Source organism: Notothenia coriiceps, unplaced genomic scaffold (genome assembly GCF_000735185.1).
Source record: "Notothenia coriiceps isolate Sejong01 unplaced genomic scaffold, NC01 NC01_scaffold00000492, whole genome shotgun sequence".
In the NCBI taxonomy this organism is placed as follows: Eukaryota; Metazoa; Chordata; class Actinopteri; order Perciformes; family Nototheniidae; genus Notothenia; species Notothenia coriiceps.
Genome location: NW_011333193.1, coordinates 425,001 through 446,213, shown reverse-complemented (window position 1 = coordinate 446,213; position 21,213 = coordinate 425,001). Strand labels below are relative to the sequence as shown.

The window sequence follows — 21,213 nt, the reverse complement described above, 5'->3', positions numbered from 1 at the left end:
TTTTAGTGAATAGCTGGATTTAATCGACTCATTTGGCTATGTGAGAGCAGCTGGGTTGTATACACAGTGTGTGCTACAATTTGTAGGACTGTAATATTCTCTGTGACAAAGATCAAAACAACACATCCAGGAAGAGCCTTTTACTAGTGTGCACTGATCTGGAGTTCAGTGAAGGTTTAAATGTTGATGTCTTCACGATGGAAAGCTCTGAGATCATCTCGGGCAAATGTAGTTGGCTTGTTGGACTCGGGGCTTCGCCTGCAGTGTTCTTTAAACAGACCAGACAGACGCTCAGCCATCTGCTCTCCTGACCGCTTTTCAGCCACCGCCTCCTCCTCTAAGTAGGAAAGAATGACGGCCTGGACTTTTTCACATTTCTCACAGCTGGCTGCAGAGTTAAAACCCAGGTTTAAAGGGAACAATAAAACATGGGGAAAGGACGGAGCAGCTGGATATCGGATCCTATGATGAGATGTATTGGTCCTGCAGTGGGCCAATTGTTTGACACGCTTGAAAAATCTAATTTACCGTGTGGTTTTATAGAGAAAATATAACAATCAATCTAACGAAAAAGCCCAGTATAAATAGACTTTTATAGGTTTCCAAAGCAAGGTTCGGGCACCTTTGGGGCTCCTGTTGGCATCCAGCTAAACAGAGAAAAATAGAGAATGAATTCCTCTATTGTAAGTTTAACCGTCCAATTTCCACATATATGGACAGTAAAATGTATCTTGGGATATTATCCAAAATAAAATATGCTATTGCATGTGGCTGGGCTTTTTTTTAACAGCTGTTTATTGGTCTCTCAGCTTCCTCTGCTTTCATTCTAGCTTTGCATGGCTGTAATGTGTTGTAAATGCCAAGTCTGCCATCTGGTGGTCAACTCGTGGAAACACAAGATTATAAAATAAGGGTAATGTCATTTAGATTTTTCTTACAAATATATATTTTTGCAAAAGGAATACATTGTGAGAATGTCGGCTTTACGCCATTTAAAAAAGTTCAGTTGAAGCTGCTTTAGAAATAAAGCAGCTTTTAGCAGTATAGGAGATGCAGTGTAACAAATAGTTCTGACTCATTTGTGTTGGTTACCATCATTTAAAAAAGGGAAATAAGGAGCTAAGTGGCTTTAGTGTTGACCACTTATTTTCAATCTAGGAACCTCGGACCCAAATCTTTTTTGCCATTTAAGTAGGATTTGATTGAAACATACAACAGCAGCTACATGCAGATGCTGTAATTGACTGGTTTGCATCCAGGATTCAAACTAACTGCTGTTTAAAATGGCCGTACACACAACTGGTCCATCCACACAGGTTCTACTGATCAGACTCTTCCTAACAGAATTTGAAGCCAGCTATAGAACAATAGATTGGGAAATACATCAGATTTTATCGAAAATTATGTAATTCACACCGAGTCTTTGTTCCCCTGTGGTAACTAGGAAACACTCTCAACCCATCGTTTTGTCTTCCTCTCACACACACATGCACTCACACAGCTCTGTGGGTCAGGCAGCAGTTAGCAGCAGCCAGACAGCTGAGCCATTTCTCTGGGTCCCTGGGGAAACAATTACACCCCACAGGCAGGAGGACCGGGCAGGAGCTGGGAATTAATGATGGGCTCATGACTGAAGCTGAAGAAAAGACTCCCAGTGAAAAGACGTGTCGCTGACCCAGACCCCGCTGGTTTCTTGTCACCTTAGTAAATTATGTGTATTAATTTTTCCCAGTATCACTTAATTTGATTGCAGTTACTGCTAAGCTTGCTATCCAGTAGTATGCCGATTGTATATTATGATGATGTTTTACTATATTACACTGAAGAATACATTAAGGCTACTAGGTAAGTGAAAACATGTCAGTGTATACATAAAACACAACACAGCCTCATGTCCAAATAGCAAAATACTAACTGTCTATGGAGGGCAGCATGTGTACGCAACTTATTATCAATTTGAACAGCATCCACGGTATAGCCTTACTTTAATTATACAGTAAAAAGAGGTAAAAACTCAGACTATCAAGATTGACTAATTACTACAAATATGACTAATTATTACAAATATGACTGAAATATCTTTGAACACTGCAGCAAGTGGAACAAGCATTTGAGGCGGAGATTTTAGAAGTTAAATTATTGTTTGATCCAATAGAAATATTTAATCAACTTATGATCTAATTGTTTGTTGGTTAAAACACTGTAACAGGTGCAATAAGCCTGTTACGCTAAAGTATTCAAAAAAACAGACACTTCCTGTAACAGCCAGACCCTCAAATAAATATTATATTTTTTTAATATTGCCTTTTGTATCTGTAACTTTTTAAGGATATGTGTTTGTATAACAACTGGTTGGTATTAGGAATACTCCTGAATGATGTCACAGTACGCCGTAATGTACTAAGAGGTATTGGTCACTATAAACTCATTTAGTAGCTACAAGTGACACACTGCAGATCCCCTCAAGGTAGTAATACAAGATAAATACAGTGATTACTTTGTCTGGGACCATTTATGTCTTTTATTTGCAGACATGACATTCTATTTGTTATTTATTACAGGATGCTGTGGAGCCATTTCTACAGGCCCATGTACAGATGGTTAAAGTCTCCTCTATTGACCTTAAGAGCACTAGAGGACGCCATTATGGTGTGATATATAAATGTTTTCAATCTTATGATTATCGAGACATTTGGTGTATTGTATTAAAAATATAATGTCACGGGCCAAACATAATCATGTGTATAATAGGCAATTTTTCGTTAACCATTGTTCAGATTTCGAACACACACAGACACACACAGACACACACAGACACACACAGACACACACAGACACACACAGACACACACGACACACACAGACACACACACACACACAGACACACACAGACACACACACACACACAGACACACACAGACACACAGACGCACACCCTTTTCTCCCTCTCACAGTTCTTACAGCTTTCCCCTCATGCTTCAGCGTTAGGAGCGGCCACATCCCAGCCCCCACCTCCCCACAACCCCTCTAGCTGCCTCCTCCTCCTCCTCATCTCCCCCCCTCCCTCCCTACCTCTCGTGGCCCGTTGCCATGGAAGCTGATTGGAAGGATCGTTCTGTCTCTCCGGCACTTTGCCACTCCATCTCTGCCAACAGAAAACGAGGCGTTTCAGAGGACAGCACAAAAACCCAAAAAAAAGCCCTTCTCCCTCAGCAAGTGGAGGTCAGCTTATTATTGACAGTAATAATAAAAGTACAAACACAGATTATCATGGTGTACTTTTATTTTTGTGTTTCGTAACTTTTCGTTTCTTTCCAATTTTCCAAATTCTAAAACAACTGCGATCACATATTGAATAGAGAGACATTTTAAATCTGACGCTGTTCTGCAACGATGCGAGAATATTTATTCACACCAGACACTTGATTTATGTCGTGCTGTCTCTTATGCCCTTATGGTCAAGGACATTTTACTCCACGCTCTGGTAGTTTGATCCCACAGTACCCTGACAGCTTCAGTACTTTTTAATTACCCTCTCTACCAAGAATACAGAGGACAATAAACAGCTGTTGCAAATCTGAATGCAATGCAATTATGTTCCAGCTCAACAATCAACAACTACGTTTATTATGACTATGTCTTCAAGTGGTTTCTTCCATAAATGCACCAATTACGAGTTCTATTTCGACACTTATGATTGCATTTTAGTAGGTCACCAAGCTGTAATATTAATTGAAGAAGGCAGATGTTTCCTGTGAGTCCATATTGTTTCCCACAACCTCTTTGCTGCGATGGACAAAATGTCTTCCTGCCAGATGAACCACTAACACACTATCTCTTTTTGCTCTCTCTGTGTACAGTACATACAAACTCAAGGCGAAAGCTCTTGGTGACTTAATTTGAGATATTTTTCAACCAAGCACATCTGTAACAGAAAGATAGAACATTCAGGGTCTGGCATTGCTATAGCAACACTTTTGAGTGGCTTGTGAGTGTGTGTTGGGTGGGTAATCAAAGAAATGTAGTTCATCGAATAGTAGTTTATATGTGGTGCTTTTGAAAAGTAGGGTTTAATGAGTTGTTGTTTTTCATGACTATAAATTAGGGTTTATTTTTTACCACATTTTACAGTTAAAGCATGGTAACATTGAGCAGGGGTAATGTTTACCATGCTTAACATCCTGGTTTAGCATATTAGCAAGCAAATCATCTCTGTAGACAAATGTGCTCTGGTGGGATTTGGTTGCATGCACGTATCTATGCACTACCTAAAATGCAATATTATTACAATGAATTAATTCTCTTTTTAATAATCTCTACTAACAGATATCTGCCCATGAATGCAGATAGACCACCTCGCTTTTGAAGTTGCTAAAAATCCATTGGCTACACTGAAACACCAGAAATGTTGTCTCTCTTCGTCACACAATAGCCGATGGGTGCTGATATAAGCTTCCAAATAACTCAAACTTAACACAAAGTACAGCTGAGGGTGATGGGTGGACAGTGGACATGGATTGTTAACATTGTTGGTTAAAGGGCACACAAGACTCTTAAGGAAATCATAGACTCGGACATGTGAAATGTGGGAGTTGCTGCTTGTGTCTTTGAGCTGTTCAAATTTAAATAGGCAGTGAGTCATCATGCATGGCCAACAAAAAATATTTTTCTAATTTTAGCCATTTGCACATCGCCTCAAAATTACTCACTGAGTGATTTAACCCGGAGAGTGTATCTCATTACCCAATGTCACACGGTAGCATAGAGCCACTGGTAATGGTAACTGTGTGGTGTTGATAGTGACAGTTTGAAACATGTTGTGACTCTACTGCCTGTACAGCTCGTGTCCTAAATATAGATTCTGCTTTCCATTTGTATATAAATTGCAGTTCAATTGAATCAACTAACACAAAAAAAACAGTGCTTAGCAATAACCACATTTTAAAAAGGTGCACATTTAAGCTACCTTATAACTCACAGGGTTCAAAGCAAAAATAAGTGTTTGCTACTCAACATGCTAACGTTATTAGCATCAGCCTATGGCATTTTGCTCCCCTGTCAATGAGCTAGCAGACTTATGAACTACTTTTAGCAAACAAATAAGTATTTATATGTTGTCTTACTCACTGCTGGATGGTTTCAGTCGCTGCATTTCCTGGCAGAACAGCATGGTTGACTTTCAGCCTGTATTCTAGTTGTTCCAGCCTGAATACCGTTGAGTCACTGCGGCCAATCCTGCTGTAACGAAAGCAACAAGACGGTTATGAACCCTTGCTACATGTAAGTGTCGATTGACAGCTGGTTAGTTAAGACTGTTTTTCTTTATGACTTTTCCAAAATAATTATTAACGGGATTACATTTTAATTTGATTTTAAATATTTCCATGTGCAGTCAATTTAAATGTACTTTCTTTTTATTGATTTCTATAGGTTTTGGTTAGTTCTGCCCTTTTTCACAAAGATAGTTAAAGTGTTTAATTTAGTTTTTATGAATTTCCCAGTCACGCCTGTTTTTCTGATCTATTTGTTTCATCTTTCAAATCAAATTTGGAATTAGCTTTGTAGTAATTAAAAGAAGATATATAGCAGAGCAAAACATTTGCATTACAAATACCCTGCAAAGCAATACATGTGAAAAATAAAACATTGTATGGAGTGGAAAAAAACTGATATCCCCTGTGACGTCAGGTGGAGAGATTCAGTTTCCACTTATTCTTTTTGGTTGTAATCGGAGGAAATACTGCTTGTACATTTGCCCCAATTATTTTCCTGGAGACTGGAAATTTCAGCTTGCAGAACCTACACTTTCCACCCCCATCCCCATCAACCACCCCCCTTTCTCTCTGTGATCTCAAAGGGCTTGCTTCACCTCAGTCAAGCTCCAGCGCTCCAGCCGGCAGCAGCATCGAGCTAACAAGTCTTTGTGAGGAGAGAGAGAGAGAGAGAGGGAGGGAGAATAGGGAAGGGGGTGCAGAGCAGGAGAGAATCAGACAGGGAGAGACATAGGATGAGGGTGCAGTGGGAGAACGCTTAAGATAGTGACAGAGGCAGAGGTGTTCGCTGTTGCACAATAGTGCCAGAGGCTGCTGGCAAGAGGGAGGGAGAGAGGCATCATGGCAGCACTCACTGCATCATCACGACACATGGGGATGTTTGGCTGCTGCTGGTGAACACTGGGATGCAGAGTGGAGGACTTCCTGGAAACCAAAGGCAAGCCGAGGAAACAGGTCAGTGCCACGGGGAAAGAAGAGAGCCTCTCTGCATGCAACACGGGGGATTGAATCACGTCACAGGATGATGCTGATACATTTGTCAATAAGAATCCCCCTGTAAGGTGTTTGGGATGTGGAGATGCATGGGGAGTGGGAGGCTGCGCATGCAGGCAGACACATGTGTGTGTAGTGTGTGTGTGTGTGTGTGTGTGTGTGTGTGTGTGTGTGTGTGTGTGTGTGTGTGTGTGTGTGTGTGTGTGTGTGTGTGTGTGTGTGTGTGTGTCCACCAGGGACGTTTAGGTTAAAGAGGCAGCACATGAAACTCTCCTGTATTCAAAACTGCATCACCATCTGTGACACAGAATGATGTTACGTAGAATGATGTGTTCAGGGTCCCTTCTACTACAGATGTTTTTGGTTTTACAGCTTTTTTTCCCTGAAAAGCAGTGAGCTTGTGTATAGGACTTAATACCAGGTAGTTTGGAGATAAAGAGAAGGGAATTCATCTGAAAAAGAAATTAGAAAAAGGAAGTCGCACAGGAATATTTGTTTTGCAGTGGGTAGTAAGAGGAAGGAGACAAAGCCTGTTAAAGCTCGGCCCAGCATTCGGCTCTGCTGCATATGATGTAATCCTCCAATCGGTCTATGCTCAACACTTTTTTCAAATATGAAATTTAAGTGTCAAAAAAGTGCAGAGGACTTAAGACACACTACATCAAAGTGTGTTTTATGTGTGTGCAAATGAACTCCAATCAGAAGAGTGTACGCACTCAATTCTCCACTAAAGCAACCAAAACAGAACCAAAGTCTTAATTTGATACAAAAGGCAATACACACAAATTGGCTAAGTCATATGACAACATGGGCCAGTTTTGAATAAATTAAAATGATGACACATTTCCTAAAAAAAAATCATGAGCTTTTTACTGGGCTCTACTTTTAAAAATGTAATATGTTTGACAGTTTTCCAAAAGAAGAAAAACTTTACCACTAATTACACCTCTTCCATTTGCTTAGTTCAATACGAAGATCAGTAATACATTCTGCATAATTAAGCGGTATATTAAATATAATGAGCTTAAGGTAAATAAATGTGGAAAATGGGAAGTATGTGGAAAATGGTTCAAAGTAATTCACTTTTCTTCCCATTAATTTGTACAATTTCAGCTTTCCAGACGGCACTGCTTATCAACATTATTTTACTGGGGGTTCTGAAGGACACAGGCTGTAGGATTCAAAGGTTAAATCTCGTGATTAAAATGTCAAAGGACAGGGAGGCGTGTAGCGCAGTGGGTTGTGTGCAGGTGTTCGGATCAGGGGGTTCAAACCCCACTGCAGTCAGCATGTCGTTGTGTCCCTGAGACACTTCACCCCAAATTGCTCCTGTGGGGATTGCCCACAGTATTGAGTATGGAAGTCGCTTTGGATAAAAGTGTCTAACAAGTGACATGTCATGTAATGTAATAAAGTGTTTATGCAGATTCAATTCCACTGTTTTTCACATGTTAGAGTTTATTCAATGATATGTTTAAAGAGTAAATCAGAATAAAGTGAATTCCATTTAAGTTAGCATTTATTTAACTGTGAATAATATCTTTTTAAATCCTAATCAATACTCTGGCTTATATCCATCAGTAGTCACCTACCCTAACTTTAGCCTTGTCCCTTGTGCAGGTGCAACCAGTGAGAGGAGCCACATGATGAGTGGGATCCTGAAGAGGAAGCTTGAGGAGGGCCCGTCCCCCTATCTGTCCCTGCAAAGGTCTGACGATGAGGTCTCCTGCAGCGACAGCGGCAACAGCAGTGACAGTCTCAACCACCCCGTCCCCTCCGGGCTGCTGGACTGTAAGACACAACACTGGACATTGAGATGGAGAAACGTTTCCAAATCGGGTCAATCTTAAAAGTCAATCTTTTGCCGTCTAACAAATGTTGTAAAAGAGCTGATTATAACAACTTAAAAAGTGACGATGACGTGCCCACCCAAATTCAACAGCAACAGAGCTAACAGAAAGGCATATATTTTCAGCTGTAACTTAATATTTATATATTTTGAATCTGGCTTTTGCTCTATTTATTTGACGGAAATGGCTGTCATTATGTTCAGCAATGATTTGCACGTTGCATTTGACCGCTCCATTTTATTCTTACTTCACTTCTCTCTGCCTTGGACACAGTTTTAATAGACGCAATCTTATTAGAATAACAACTGTTTGTACCAAGAACCTAGTGTTATTCCTACTTAACCACTGGAAGTTTTTCTGTTGTCATTAGAGGGCCTCCTGCCCCACTACCCTTGTGATGTCCCTCAAACTGTTTGACACCAAAAGATCCAGTGACAGCAGAAATGTAACCCAATTCCCAATTGTCTGTGTCAATTCTAGCCACTCTCCAGCAGCCGTCGAAGCGACTGCGTGGCCGCAACGTGCACTTTGAGAATGTGACGGTCTACTACTTCAACCGCCGGCAGGGGTTCACCAGTGTGCCCACGCAGGGGGGCAGCACCTTGGGGATGTCACCACGCCACAGCGGGGTGAAGCAATTCACCCTCAGGGAGTTTGCCATCGAGCAGAAACTGAGCCACCGGAACATGCTGAGGGACCATCTCAAAGAGGAAAAACTCAATGCCATCAAACTCAAAGTCAGTGTTTCCTGCTTAAAATATTGTACATGTGTGTAGGCGACTAGGCGTAGTTTATAGTCCAATCTTAACTAAACATTCTTGTCCACCAGCTGACCAAGAATGGCACTGTGTCATCCGTGGAGGCGGATACACTGACGCTGGATGACATCTCCGAAGATGACCTTGATGTGGACAACACGGAGGTGGATGATTACTTCTTCCTCCAGCCTCTGACTACCAGGAGGCGGCGCACCCTTCTCCGTTCCTCGGGGGTCCGACGCATCGACGTGGAGGAGAAGCACGAGCTGCGTTCCCTCCGCATGTCCCGAGAGGAGTGTGGGTGCCGCTGCCGGGGGATATGTGACCCGGAGACCTGTGCCTGCAGCCTGGCCGGCATTAAGTGCCAGGTAAATGGAACTGTGGTGAGGCCCATCTATAATACTAAAGTGTTGTTCATGTCTGTCAAAGCAGTACAGCTTCCTCAAAACTTCTTTGGCTATTTGGTCAAAATGGTAAACTGGTACTAATTGGTTTCTACTGGTAAAGACATTTGTCATTTATCTATGTGAACCACCAGATTCCAACAGACAGACAGACATGTGTTTACTTTGCATTATCCAATTAGGGACTATAGCTCTTCCTAAATAACTCCATGACTGTACAAATGAAATGAAAGCTTTTTAGCCTAGCTTGCTAGCTTCCACTTTTTGAGTGAAACACAAACTTCAGGAAGACTGCCTTATTGGTTGTCCAAATGATTCAGTGTTAAAAATGGCTAACAGTTCATGAGTATTGCAAAATGACCTTTGTAGGTAACGGCGTGTCTCTTATCTTCTCTTACTTTTTTTTTCTTAATCAAGAAATAGTGCCCACCCTCTGACTCCTGAGAGCTTCTTTACACATAGCTTCTAAATTACAACACGTCTGGAGAAACCCTGCAGATTTAAAGAAAAATAACAAATTTCTTTTTAAATAGCCTTTTTCCCATGTAAATTATTGGAGTTATATTCAAAGTTTTGTTGGATTTTTAAACCAAATGATTGAATAAAGAAGGGTATTTTTTAGAAGAAGCTCTACTGTGTTAAGGTGAGTAACTTGTACACCCACAGTGGATTCTGCAGCTCTCCCCAAACATGACCAGCTATGATTTATCCCTGAATTCCCTTTTTGTCACTACTGTTTAACACTGGATTTATTTTTGTTTTTCCTCAGGTGGACCGCATGTCCTTCCCCTGCGGCTGCACCAAAGACGGCTGCAGCAACAACACGGGACGCCTGGAGTTCAACCCGGTCCGGGTGCGCACCCACTTCCTGCACACCATCATGAAGCTGGAGCTGGAGAAGAGTCGAGAGGAGCAGCAGCATCAGCAGCAGCAGCAGCAGCAGCCGGAGCAGCAGCTTGTAACCAATGGCAACGGTTACCATGGCGACTCCTCCTTAGTCCAACATCAGCAGCAGCAGCAGCAGCAGACGAACCTGCAGTTTCCATTGATGAGTGGCACACAGCACATTCCCATCATGCACCTCCAAAACACAGGCGACACCGATTCACATATAGATGAAGAGGAGGAAGAGGAAGAGGAGGAGGAGGAGGAAGAGGATGATGAGGCCTATGAGGACGATGAGGATGGCAGCAGTGTTTGCAGCGGGCTGTCAGACTGCAGCACACACAGCTTGGACACAATGGCCACCGAGGAGGACGAAGAAGAGGACGAGGAAGATGAAGAGGACGATGAGGAAGATGACGAAGAAGAGGATGATGATGATTGGGATTGCTCAATGCATGGACCAGGTCCACCGCCCTACACTGTCCCCCTTCCCTCTGTGATGAGTTACTCTAACATGAGCCCCTTCCACAGCTCGCAGCATTATCAAACAGACTCTCCTGCGTTTCTCAGTGAAAATGTCCCCACACTCCCCACAGTAGAAACAGCCTTAGAGTCTGAAATCAAACTCCACTGCCAAACAGAGAAGCAGAGCCACTTCCCTGACCCCACCGAGTCCATGAAGCTCCAAACCTGTGCACATGTGGACACCCGTGAGAGTATCGCTGCCCCCGCCGATGCAGCTGATCAACAGCCCCCCTCCACAGACCTCCATAACAATCCAGAGCTGCGTGACTCACAGACTGAGGCTCCGTCTCGATCTGAGGAGCAGAATAAAGAGGAAATAATCGAGCGACCAGGACTGAAAAAGCAAATCACAGACACATCATGCTCTGAGAGTACCTGATGACTCAAAGGCTTTAGAGAGGGATCCATTCATTTAAAAAAAATGTTATCAAGAATGGTGCCCTTCAAACATTAGTTTCTGTTGATAAGTGATTCCGAATGAGTCATACAGATTGTTGTTTAAGACTGGTAAACTATAAAAAGTTCACTAACAAAACTCAATAAAACAGCGTTTCTGTATTTAACTATATGGAGTACAATGTATGCTCTCTCATAAAGTATTTGATCATTACAGCATGTTTCCTGGTTGTGAACGGCATCTATGACAAATCAACATTTTGAGGTGCTTGTATTGTTTCAATATTTTTGCATTGTGCCGGTGTCTCATTGATGCTGCTAATTGTTCTTTATGCCTGTATTTATAGCATGTGTCCAGTTTACCTATGTTTCGAAGGCTTAACACAAACTGTAAAATGATAAACGGTGTCACTGACAAAACACTGGCATTCATATTAACACATAAATCTTATTCAATTCGTACTAAAGCCCTTTATTTTTTTTCGGCTCACATTTTAGCCTAGTTAGCAGCTTGTCTTTGCTTCAGAAGTTTGTTAAATCAATTTGGACATTAAAGCAGCTTTAAATAAGTTTATGATTAACAATGTTATTTGTAGTGACCAACCCATAGGCAAAACAATTATCAGTGACTGCAGTTTCTCTTAGTTATGGAAAATGTTAGCATATTTCAGCTCATTGTTTTGGTTTTAGGCCTTAATTTTACTGTTTTGGTTCACACAACTTTCTCTCAACCTAAAAATGCTCTAACAACATCAAAAGCTAGCATTTAGCTGATGAACATAAGGGAGTTTTTAGTAGCTAAAGAGTCGGATAATACCCTCTGCAATAATTGGTAGAGAGCTAAACAGAGCTAAAAGGAGATAAAGATATTGCATTTATATTCATTAGGTTGACATGACTGTACATGCTAAAGTTGTTACGTATTTGCTGGATGTTTCAAACTTACCTGTTTGCTAACGCGTTAGCTGTATCGGATTAGCTCTGCTGCTAGGTCAGAATTGTGCTTACATGGCCCAACAAATAAGTAGTTTAGGGAGTTATAGGGTCAACGTTATTGTTTCCAATAACTTGTTTTATGACCAAATACCTTCGAAACTGATGACATTCCTATAAGCCAGGCTTTACTTTGACTTAAGTGAAAAGTTGCTAGTTTCACGTGCAACATGGAGCAGTAATATCAGCTTGTTATAATAGCATGTGTGAGCTTGTTTACATGCTAACGGTAGTATTTAGCTTAAAAGTAATTCTCAGAACTCTAACACGTGAACTATGCTGCTATAAGCATGTATGCCAAAGTTATCACACTATATAATAACACAAATAATGTTTTTCTGCCTAAAAAAACACCATTTGTCTGTGCTACATTTATCATTTTACAGTTGTGTGAACAATGTGATAAAACTGCACTTTTTTCCAGTTTTCAGATAACGTAAGGCTTGTGTAGTAACTTTGTCTCTCAACACTGCCAAACTGGGGTCCAAATATATTTCATGTTCTTTTTAAAGCAACTGTGAGTTTCCATGAGTGTCAATAAAAAAACTCTTAAAAGTAGTTAACTTTGTTTTCTTGGTGTTAATACATCTAAATTGAAGTAAAGTTGAATTCCTGAAAGAAAACTCCACTATCAGTGCATTTCTAGAATTCCACTTTCCTACCAGCAGATGGCACATGTTGACAACAACTGACTATCTTGCTTATCACTGACTGACATCCTCCAACAAGAGCGGTTCCTGAATATTCATCAGACACATTTTACATTTCTGCATATGGAGATTGGCAGGGTAATATGAATGATTAATTCACTTTCTTAACATTATTCATGATTAGATGTCTATGAGAAGGCTTTTCACAGTATATATAATTTACAAAGTGTTTTTAATATGCCAGGACATTTGGAATAGACAATGAGTCAGTTATTTAAATAATAAATGGATTGTAACGTATCGTCTCACTATCTTTTGTTGTGCTATTTCATTTCCTTATTTCTTAAGTATTTTCACTCTTGGCAGTGCCTGGGAAGTATGATTTATCATTGCTAAATAGATAAATATATATATTATAGCCTATATCAATTTTACGTATTTCTTATCTTATTAGTTTTATAATAATATGAAGTCTGTTTGTTCATCATATTATTGGTTTGCGTTTGTTTCTTTATTAATTTATTTAAATGTGTTTTAATTATTATTATTATTATTATTATGTCAATCTAAATATATTGTTTTTTTTATTCATGTATTTCTGACTTCCATTTGCGTGAAAAAAAGTAAAACATAATTTACGGCGTACAATATGGCATGTTACTTTCTTTTCCTTTACTTATAGTCACCAAATAAAAAGTAACATTTCTATCTTGAATGTTAAACTCTCTGTACTGTCCTGTATTTCACTCTCACTCTGTTGCTTCTTTAAATCCTGAATTTCCCTACGGGGATTAATAAAGGTCCATCTCATTTTATCTTATTTTATGTCTCACTGTTTCTGTGTTGCACCATGCAGCCTGCAGAGAGCACTGTAGGGTTTGTGTGTGTGTGTGTGTGTGTGTGTGTGTGTGTGTGTGTGTGTGTGTGTGTGTGTGTGTGTGTGTGAGGAAGATCTCAGACAGGAAGCTCTGTGTTGTCCCTCATCATTGTGTTCATGTATAGAAATATGGTTCATGGCTGGCTGAGCCTCCACACAGCTGCAGCAGGTGTTGTGTTAGTGTGTACATTCAGCAGTGATGTCACAGTGTGTACCATGAAAGCAACCCCCCCCCGCTTATATAACCAAAGTGTGTGTCCCCTGTGGTGGTGGGGGGGGGGAGCGGGGGATGCCTGCTTGCATTCAGCCAACAAGCGGGTAAGCAGAGGCGCGGCTGCTGATCAATCACAGGCAGAGGAGCTGTAATGCTAGGTTGCCAGGCAACAGGGAGAGAGAAGAAGAAACAGTAAAGCGTCTGGAGGGGAGTGGGGGGGGGCTGGGGGGATATAGTCTCAGCTTCTAACCTCCGTCTCCCTCCTCCAACACCTCCTCCTCCTCCTGAATGTCTGGATCTTAAATTTGACATTTTGAATATGTTTAATGCTGAATATTGTGTTCAAATGCACCTTTAAGTACTACAATAGGAGATTTGCCCGTCTTCTTTAAATAAATTCTACTGTCACTATGAGCAACTGATGCATCAGCAGACAGGTTAGTAGGACATGTCAATACAATGGGAGGGAAATGTTTGGAAAATATTTTTTCTACTCATTTTAAGAGAATGAACTGCTGCATGGCAAACAAGAGTAACGCATTAGAAATAAGCACAAATATCATATTAGTGAATATTTATATGGAGTGTCTTGCCTTCCCATGGACACATGACATTTAAATGTTCACACTGTCTGTACGTGTTACATGAATGCACATCATGAGACTGTCTCTATGCATTGCATCCTCTTTTGTGTATGCTTCAAACTGTTATTTTATATTTATACAGTACAGAAACTTATAGATGAATATTTAAAAATGTATAATTTATAAAATAGTTTTCCTTCTACTCTTATTTACATGTTTATAGTTTCACAGAAAAGAAAACAGAAACGAAACAAGCGTTAACAAAAAATATGTCCTTTATTCTTTTGGCTTTGAAATGATATCACCATATGAGCGGACAGTAGTCACTTCCTGCATGCAGTTCACTAAAACACTACAAGCGCAATGAGAGATGGCTACTGATTGCTTCATGGTTTATCTACACGTATGGGGACCTTACATCATGTGTTACAGTGCAGAAAGGAAAAAGAAACTTCTAGAAAAAAAATGCAGACTGGAAAAATGCACTCATATCTACAGTAAAAATGTTATTTATAATCGGTGGAACAAGCCGCAGTTGCTCACATGAAGAGACTACATTCTCCCGCTCTTACAAACACACACAGACACACAACTCACACACATGTATGACTTACATAAATGTGGGGATAAAAAGTGCTCTTACATAATGTAAGTGTGATGCATACTGTGGGCCGAGATAGCTATACTATATACAAACAAAAGCACTACATCGAACCACTCGGTTTAAACAACATGGATGCCATACAAACATTTGTGATATTATAAATGTGATATATTATCATGTTCTAGCTTGACATTTTCTTGAAGTATATTTCATTAGTTCAGGGTTTTTTTCTTTAAAGGAGCTCTGGGGGAAACAAATACAAGTGTCACTTTAAAAAGGCATAGTTCTGATATTTTGGGAAATGTGCGATAATTTCCAAAAATATCAAACCATCTCTTTAACACGTCCTATTCCTTGCATACATTCAGCTTCTCTGTGTTGCTATGGGAGATGTGAGTCCAGAAAGAAGCACGATACAGACTCAGACATCACTGATGGCACACCTGTGAGTACAATTCATCCGTTGCACTTCAGCTTTGTGTCCCATTGTCTGCCAGTGGTGAGTTTACAACAGTGAAAGCAGACATGTTCTCACAGTGAAACTAAAAAGTAGAAAACATTCTTTCTCGTAAAAAAAATAAATAAATAAAAAGAATGCAGAGTACTTATTAAGTGATACAGCCATCGTTAAATTCAAGACACTGGATTTATAGTAGTAGCAGCGGCACTAGCTACAGACAACTTAACAGTACACTCAAGTGTGTCAGATAGTAACAACAACCAATAGGAAACTCACAAGCATTTTGCACACAGGCTTTTTTCACTTTGTGTTCACATATAACACTCCCATGTCAGGCCTCCTAAGACACACACTATGTCCCCACTTTAGAAGCTGTAAACAAATGTCTCTGATGCATTGTTATGTTTTGTTCCTATTTATAAACTTTTATTTTTTCTGGCCCTTCCCTTTGTTTTCCTTCTCGTATTTGTCCTTGTCCGACTTGGTCACGCTGTTGTAGGAGGGAGGGGAGGCCGTGGAGGGAGTCATGTCCGTTTTCTCCGAGGTGGACATCTCTCTGAACTTGCAGATGACCATGACGTCCTTGTCGGGGTCCCGCATGCCCTCCTTCAGCCGCTCCTTGTAGAGGGCGGAGGCCTTCTTCATGTTGCTGCAGAACAGGAAGCGACGGAAGGCTCTCTGGATGATGAGCGCCGCTATGTCCTCCTGTTTGCGGCGCAGCGTGGTGGTGATGGGCTCGTAGGACACCTTGGAGGGGTTGGAGGCCATGAAGCGCTCCTCCATCTGCCCGCGCAGCACGTCCATCTCGCCGCTCTCGCCCAGCACGCGCTTGGTGAAGGCGAACAGGATGTCCAGGCAGTGGATGCGCTCGCCGCTCACCATGGGTAGGTCCATGGAGATCAACTGGAGCATGTTGGGTTTGGGCATGCGCAGCGGCGGGTCCAGGGCGTCTGCAAAGTCCGACAGCTTGCTGTACTCCATGAACTGAGTGGCGCCGGGGTCGAAGCGCTCCCACACCTCGTAGAACATCTCAAAGTCGTCCTCGCTCAGCGGCTCGGCGCTCTCCTCCGTGGCCACGCTGAAGTTCTCCAGGATGACGGCGATGTACATGTTGACCACGATGAGGAAGCAGATGATGATGTAGCTGACGAAGAAGAAGATGGCCACCGACGGGTTGCCGCAGTTACCTTTGTAGTTGTTGCCCGGGTGCTCCATCTGGCTGTCACAGTCGGGCTCCCTCTTGTTCAGGATGGGGGCCAGCAGCCCGTCCCACCCCCCCGACGTGGTGATCTGAAACAGACAGATCATGCTGTTCCCAAACGTCTCGAAGTTGAACATGTCGTCGATCCCCGCCTCTCGCTTCACGTAGGCGAAGTTGGACATGCCGAAGATGGCGTAGATGAACATGACCAGGAAGAGGAGGAGTCCGATGTTGAACAAGGCGGGGAGGGACATCATCAAAGCGAAGAGAAGGGTCCGGATGCCTTTGGCACCTTTGATCAGGCGCAGGATGCGACCTATCCTGGCCAGACGGATCACTCGGAACAGCGTCGGGGACACAAAGTACTTCTCGATGACTTCGGATAAAAACATACCTGCAAAAGCAGAAAAAACTTGCTGGGTTGTATGAGGTTTTTCTCTCTAGACAGGAGATCGGTTTGCACGTCCTCAGTTCAGTTTGTACATTAGAGCAATACATTGCTTACCTTTCTGCTGGTACTCCACTGTACGTATAATTAACATCTAATCTATCCAATGAAACATCTCCCTCCTTACCTACAATGGACAGGATCACCACCACAAAGTCGAATATATTCCACCCGATGGTGAAGTAGTAGTGGCGCAGGGAGATCATCTTGAGCACACACTCCCCGGTGAACAGCGTGATGAAGACCAGGTTGATCCGGTAGAGCATTAAGGCGGTTTCCTTCGTCTGGTCGTCCGTCTCCACCATCATGGTCACCATGTTGAGGCAGATGAGGATCATGATGACGATGTCGAAGGCCTGCTTTGTGATGAAGTCGAACACGCAGCCTTGGAACTCGTTCTGAGGGCAGAGGAGGACAGCAGGAGTCATGTGACACTTCCTCTCCGAGTCTGTTAGAGATAAAGGACAGGGTGAACACTCACTGCAGGCCGGGGGATGGGTTTCTGTGGTTTCTTGGAGCCCAGCTTCTTCATGGCGTTGTAGTACTTCTTCTGCTCTTCTGTCATGAAGATGTCCTGACCTCCAAAGTAAAGGGAGCACAACAAGACATGGTTAGAACCACATAGAAGACTCATTCTGTGTGTGGTCGAAAATGTTATCCCTCGTAACAAGTCACTTCTTAAATGTCAATTTAATAATGGCACATATTGCATTTGTGAAACCGTGTATAATGACTTTAAAGGCCTCCACTGTTTGTTGTTGGTGTCCTGCGTCACCATGAGGGCCAATCAGTGTGTAAGAGACAACAGGTGCTGCTCTGAACCTCCGTCAGGTGATCTGCCACAATGTTCTGCCACTCCATAAATCAAAACAGCCAACGCATCCTCTCATTATTAAATGTTTTGGGTACCTTGATTTGCAATCACTGACTGCTGCTGCTGCTGCTGCATGTCAGCATGAAGCCTTCATGTGAACATGTGACAGCAGTGAGGCCTTTTAGAGGACGCACCATGTGATCAGTAATCAACAGAAACACCTGCAGGAGGACCGTCCCGCACATGCACACAGTTTTTATGAGAATGAATAAGAACTCCTTGTTTGCATTGTCAAAAATGGCCTTTGAGGTCACAGGGACGTGGATCTTTGACCATCACATTTAAATCCTCTCACCCTTGAGTAAAAGTGGACTGGATTATAAGACTTTCCCTCCTGTATTTAAACTGACAGACATGCTATCTAAAACACATAATGAGACTGAGCGAGTCCGTACACTGTCATTAATCAAAGTGATGAACCCTCTCCTGATATGATACATGAGGCACGCATCACAGTCTCCGTGCTGCTCACTGTGAGTATGATGCGTGTCTGGAGGGAGGACTGGTGTCAGCGCTGAACTAACGTGTGTGTGTGTGTGTGTGTGTGTGTGTGTGTGTGTGTGTGTGTGTGTGTGTGTGTGTGTGTGTATCTGCAGGGTTGTGATATGGATCGAGTGTCTCAGTCAGAGCTGCCAGCACGGAGGCAAACACCCCCCCCTCACTCACACCCTCTCCTGGGTGTTGCCAATCCTTCTTGTTAGTGCTAGGTTGTATGGAGGGCACATTGACAGACTGTGTACGGTTTACATGTCGTGCTCTGTGAACACGCAGTCCGTGAACTTCGACCGTTCTGGGCTCACCGGAAGTGATTATCGCCACTGTTGGCTAGCTAGCAACGATCGTTTCAGCTAGCAGGGTGCTACTACATTTATAAACGCCTTAAATGCCATGTTTTTTCCCAAAGTGTTACCTCAGCTGTTTCACCACCATACAAGATGGATAGGTGAGAAAAGTGAACATCAAATCGTTTTGGGGTCCAATTGGACATGTTCTGATGGATTATGTCACTAAAAGCCACTTATCTTTTTCTTCTGCTGGTTGAAGTTGTCGATGATGACACCAATGAACAGGTTGAGGGTGAAGAAGGAGCCGAAGATGATGAAGATGACAAAGTAGAGGTACATGTAGAGGTTCACTTCATATTCAGGCTGGTCCTCCAACTAGAACAGGACAGATAGAACACATTGGAATGCTATTGGCTTTGGTTTATATCCGCCCCTTGACTTATAAATCTATCTGTTAACACTTACATTCCGAGAGTCCACAGCTGCGTACATGATGTCCATCCAACCCTTAAATGTGGCCTAAGAGCACATTTTAAATAGTCAGTGTGCATGATGGGGGTATTTTTTTTTTAATAAGATTGGTCCAGACATACATTCATCAGATCAGACTGTCAATCACACAGCAGAACTAGAAGCCAGAAAATGCTTACTTTGACATGTTGGCCTCATACTGCCTCCTGTGTCCCAAAGTCTGAACTCACCACTTGCAGCAGAGCCAGGTAACCGGCCCCCACGTTGTCAAAGTTGATCTTGACGTTCCTCCAGCGGGCGCTGTCGTTCACCAGGTTCAGGCACTCGCTCTTGTTGTTGACCACGATGATGGGGAAGACCTCGTCGTTGGTGGTGTTGACGCAGTAGTAGTACTTCCCTGCGAACAGGTTGACCCCCATGATGCTGAAGATGAGCCAGAAGATGAGGCACACCAGCAGCACGTTCATGATGGAGGGGATGGCCCCCAGCAGCGCGTTCACCACCACCTGGGGAGGGGCCAAGCACACACTCAGGAAACTGCTCGCCAAAACACAGAGGCCGTTTGATTTGAGATAAGTGGCTATTACAATCATGTAATCACTTAACTGTGCTTAAAGAAGACACGTGCACACCTGAATAGATTACAGTGTTCTGAACAGAAGCAAATACTGATTTAAACATTCCAACATTTTTCAAAGCTGTTTTTAACACCTACACATTATATATATTTACAACATGAGGAAGATGGATAGGTGAGAAAAGTGAACATTTGAAAGGTATAAAAGCATAACAGAAAAAAACCTTAGAGAGGCGGGATGAAGTCACAACATTTTGTTTGACTGTAAATGAAAAAAGACACACAACAAAGAAAAGAATTACAGGTCAAAGGCACCACACGAACAACGTCAGAGAAACAAAGCCTGAGAGCAGCTAACAAAGATAATCCATTGACACAATGTGCAGAGTCATGCAGAACAGTGTTGAATTGCAAGGAAAAGATAACTAAACAAGTTATAATACACATGCAGTACAACCACATGATATAAATCAAATATATTTATACAGTACAATCATTTTGCCTGTTGGCTTCTGCTTCAACAATAAGAATATTAAAACCGTTATTCCCAGATGTCCTTACCCTCATGCCCTCAAACCGAGACAGGGCCCTGAGGGGCCGCAGGGCTCGCAGTGTCCTCAGAGATTTGATGGCGGCGATCTCAGAGTAGCCCATAAAGTTGGCCACGAGGCTGACCAGGGACACCTGAGAGACGAGAGCGTCAGAGACAGGCAGGGTGAGAGGTGAGACATGAGAAAGGTCCCTCTGTTGGAACATGATGGTGGGTTATGCATTAATGATTAGCTAAGAGATTATAAAGAATGTAGAGTCTTAAATAATGTGAATTTCAGATTAAGAGATGTGACAGCAATGAACAACGAGTCAAGCAGACTACAGTATGTGCTATTTATATCAGTATGGTAATCGCTAAAAAAGAATAGTTTTTATATTTCTCGCCTGATAGATGTGCGTAAAATATCAAGCTACAGTCTGGAAGCTACTAATGGCGCATTTCCACCGCACGCCTCGCTCGGTTTGGTTAGGCCTTATTAGGCCCGGCTCACTTTAATGCTGCGCTTCCATTACAGTTTAGGAACTGGGGCAGTAACTATAGTAACGCAATGTAGGCGGAGCCGTGACATCATCTTCAATGAGCACCCGTGAGCACCCCAGAAAAAACAACATCAGCCGTTAGGTGTTTGCACTCATGCTCCTCATATCTGTTCAGAAACTAGACAAAAGTTAAACAAGTACAAACCACTGACTGTCTGTGTCATGGCGAATACAGTCACTGGTTTATTTACAGTGGGGCAAACAAGTATTTAGTCAGCCACCAATTGTGCAAGTTCTCCCACTTAAAAAGATGGGAGGGGCCTGTAATTTTCATCGTAGGTATACCTCAACTATGAGAG

At 42.2% G+C, this 21,213-nt stretch overlaps 2 protein-coding genes across 6 annotated transcripts in view; one reads left to right on the top strand and one right to left on the bottom strand.

The window, feature by feature from the left end:
• Window positions 1–5,831: 5,831 nt before the first annotated feature.
• Window positions 5,832–12,605, top strand: LOC104954296 (cysteine/serine-rich nuclear protein 3-like). Of its 2 annotated transcripts, none has more exons than XM_010781393.1 (5): window positions 5,832–6,227; window positions 7,887–8,057; window positions 8,597–8,853; window positions 8,946–9,242; window positions 10,048–12,605. In XM_010781393.1, the coding sequence occupies exons 1-5, from the start codon at window positions 6,179–6,181 to the stop codon at window positions 11,065–11,067; spliced, it is 1,794 nt and encodes a 597-aa protein (XP_010779695.1). In that variant the 5' UTR covers window positions 5,832–6,178; the 3' UTR covers window positions 11,068–12,605. The 2 variants fall into 2 exon arrangements, with proteins under 2 accessions (XP_010779695.1, XP_010779686.1); XM_010781384.1 differs by having other exon boundaries at window positions 8,946–9,257.
• A 2,054-nt stretch (window positions 12,606–14,659) lies between these two features.
• scn1lab (sodium channel, voltage-gated, type I like, alpha b) overlaps window positions 14,660–21,213 on the bottom strand; it is a 26,565-nt gene continuing 20,011 nt past the window's right edge. For all 4 annotated transcript variants that reach the window (XM_010781375.1, XM_010781355.1, XM_010781364.1 and 1 more), the window contains exons 21-27: window positions 20,384–20,506; window positions 19,476–19,751; window positions 19,240–19,293; window positions 19,012–19,149; window positions 17,597–17,701; window positions 17,243–17,513; window positions 14,660–17,061 (exon numbers count right to left, since the gene is read on the bottom strand). In XM_010781375.1, the coding sequence (XP_010779677.1) occupies window positions 15,893–17,061; window positions 17,243–17,513; window positions 17,597–17,701; window positions 19,012–19,149; window positions 19,240–19,293; window positions 19,476–19,751; window positions 20,384–20,506 (2,136 nt within the window). In that variant the 3' untranslated portion in view covers window positions 14,660–15,892. The remainder of the gene's footprint in view (window positions 17,062–17,242; window positions 17,514–17,596; window positions 17,702–19,011; window positions 19,150–19,239; window positions 19,294–19,475; window positions 19,752–20,383; window positions 20,507–21,213) is intronic.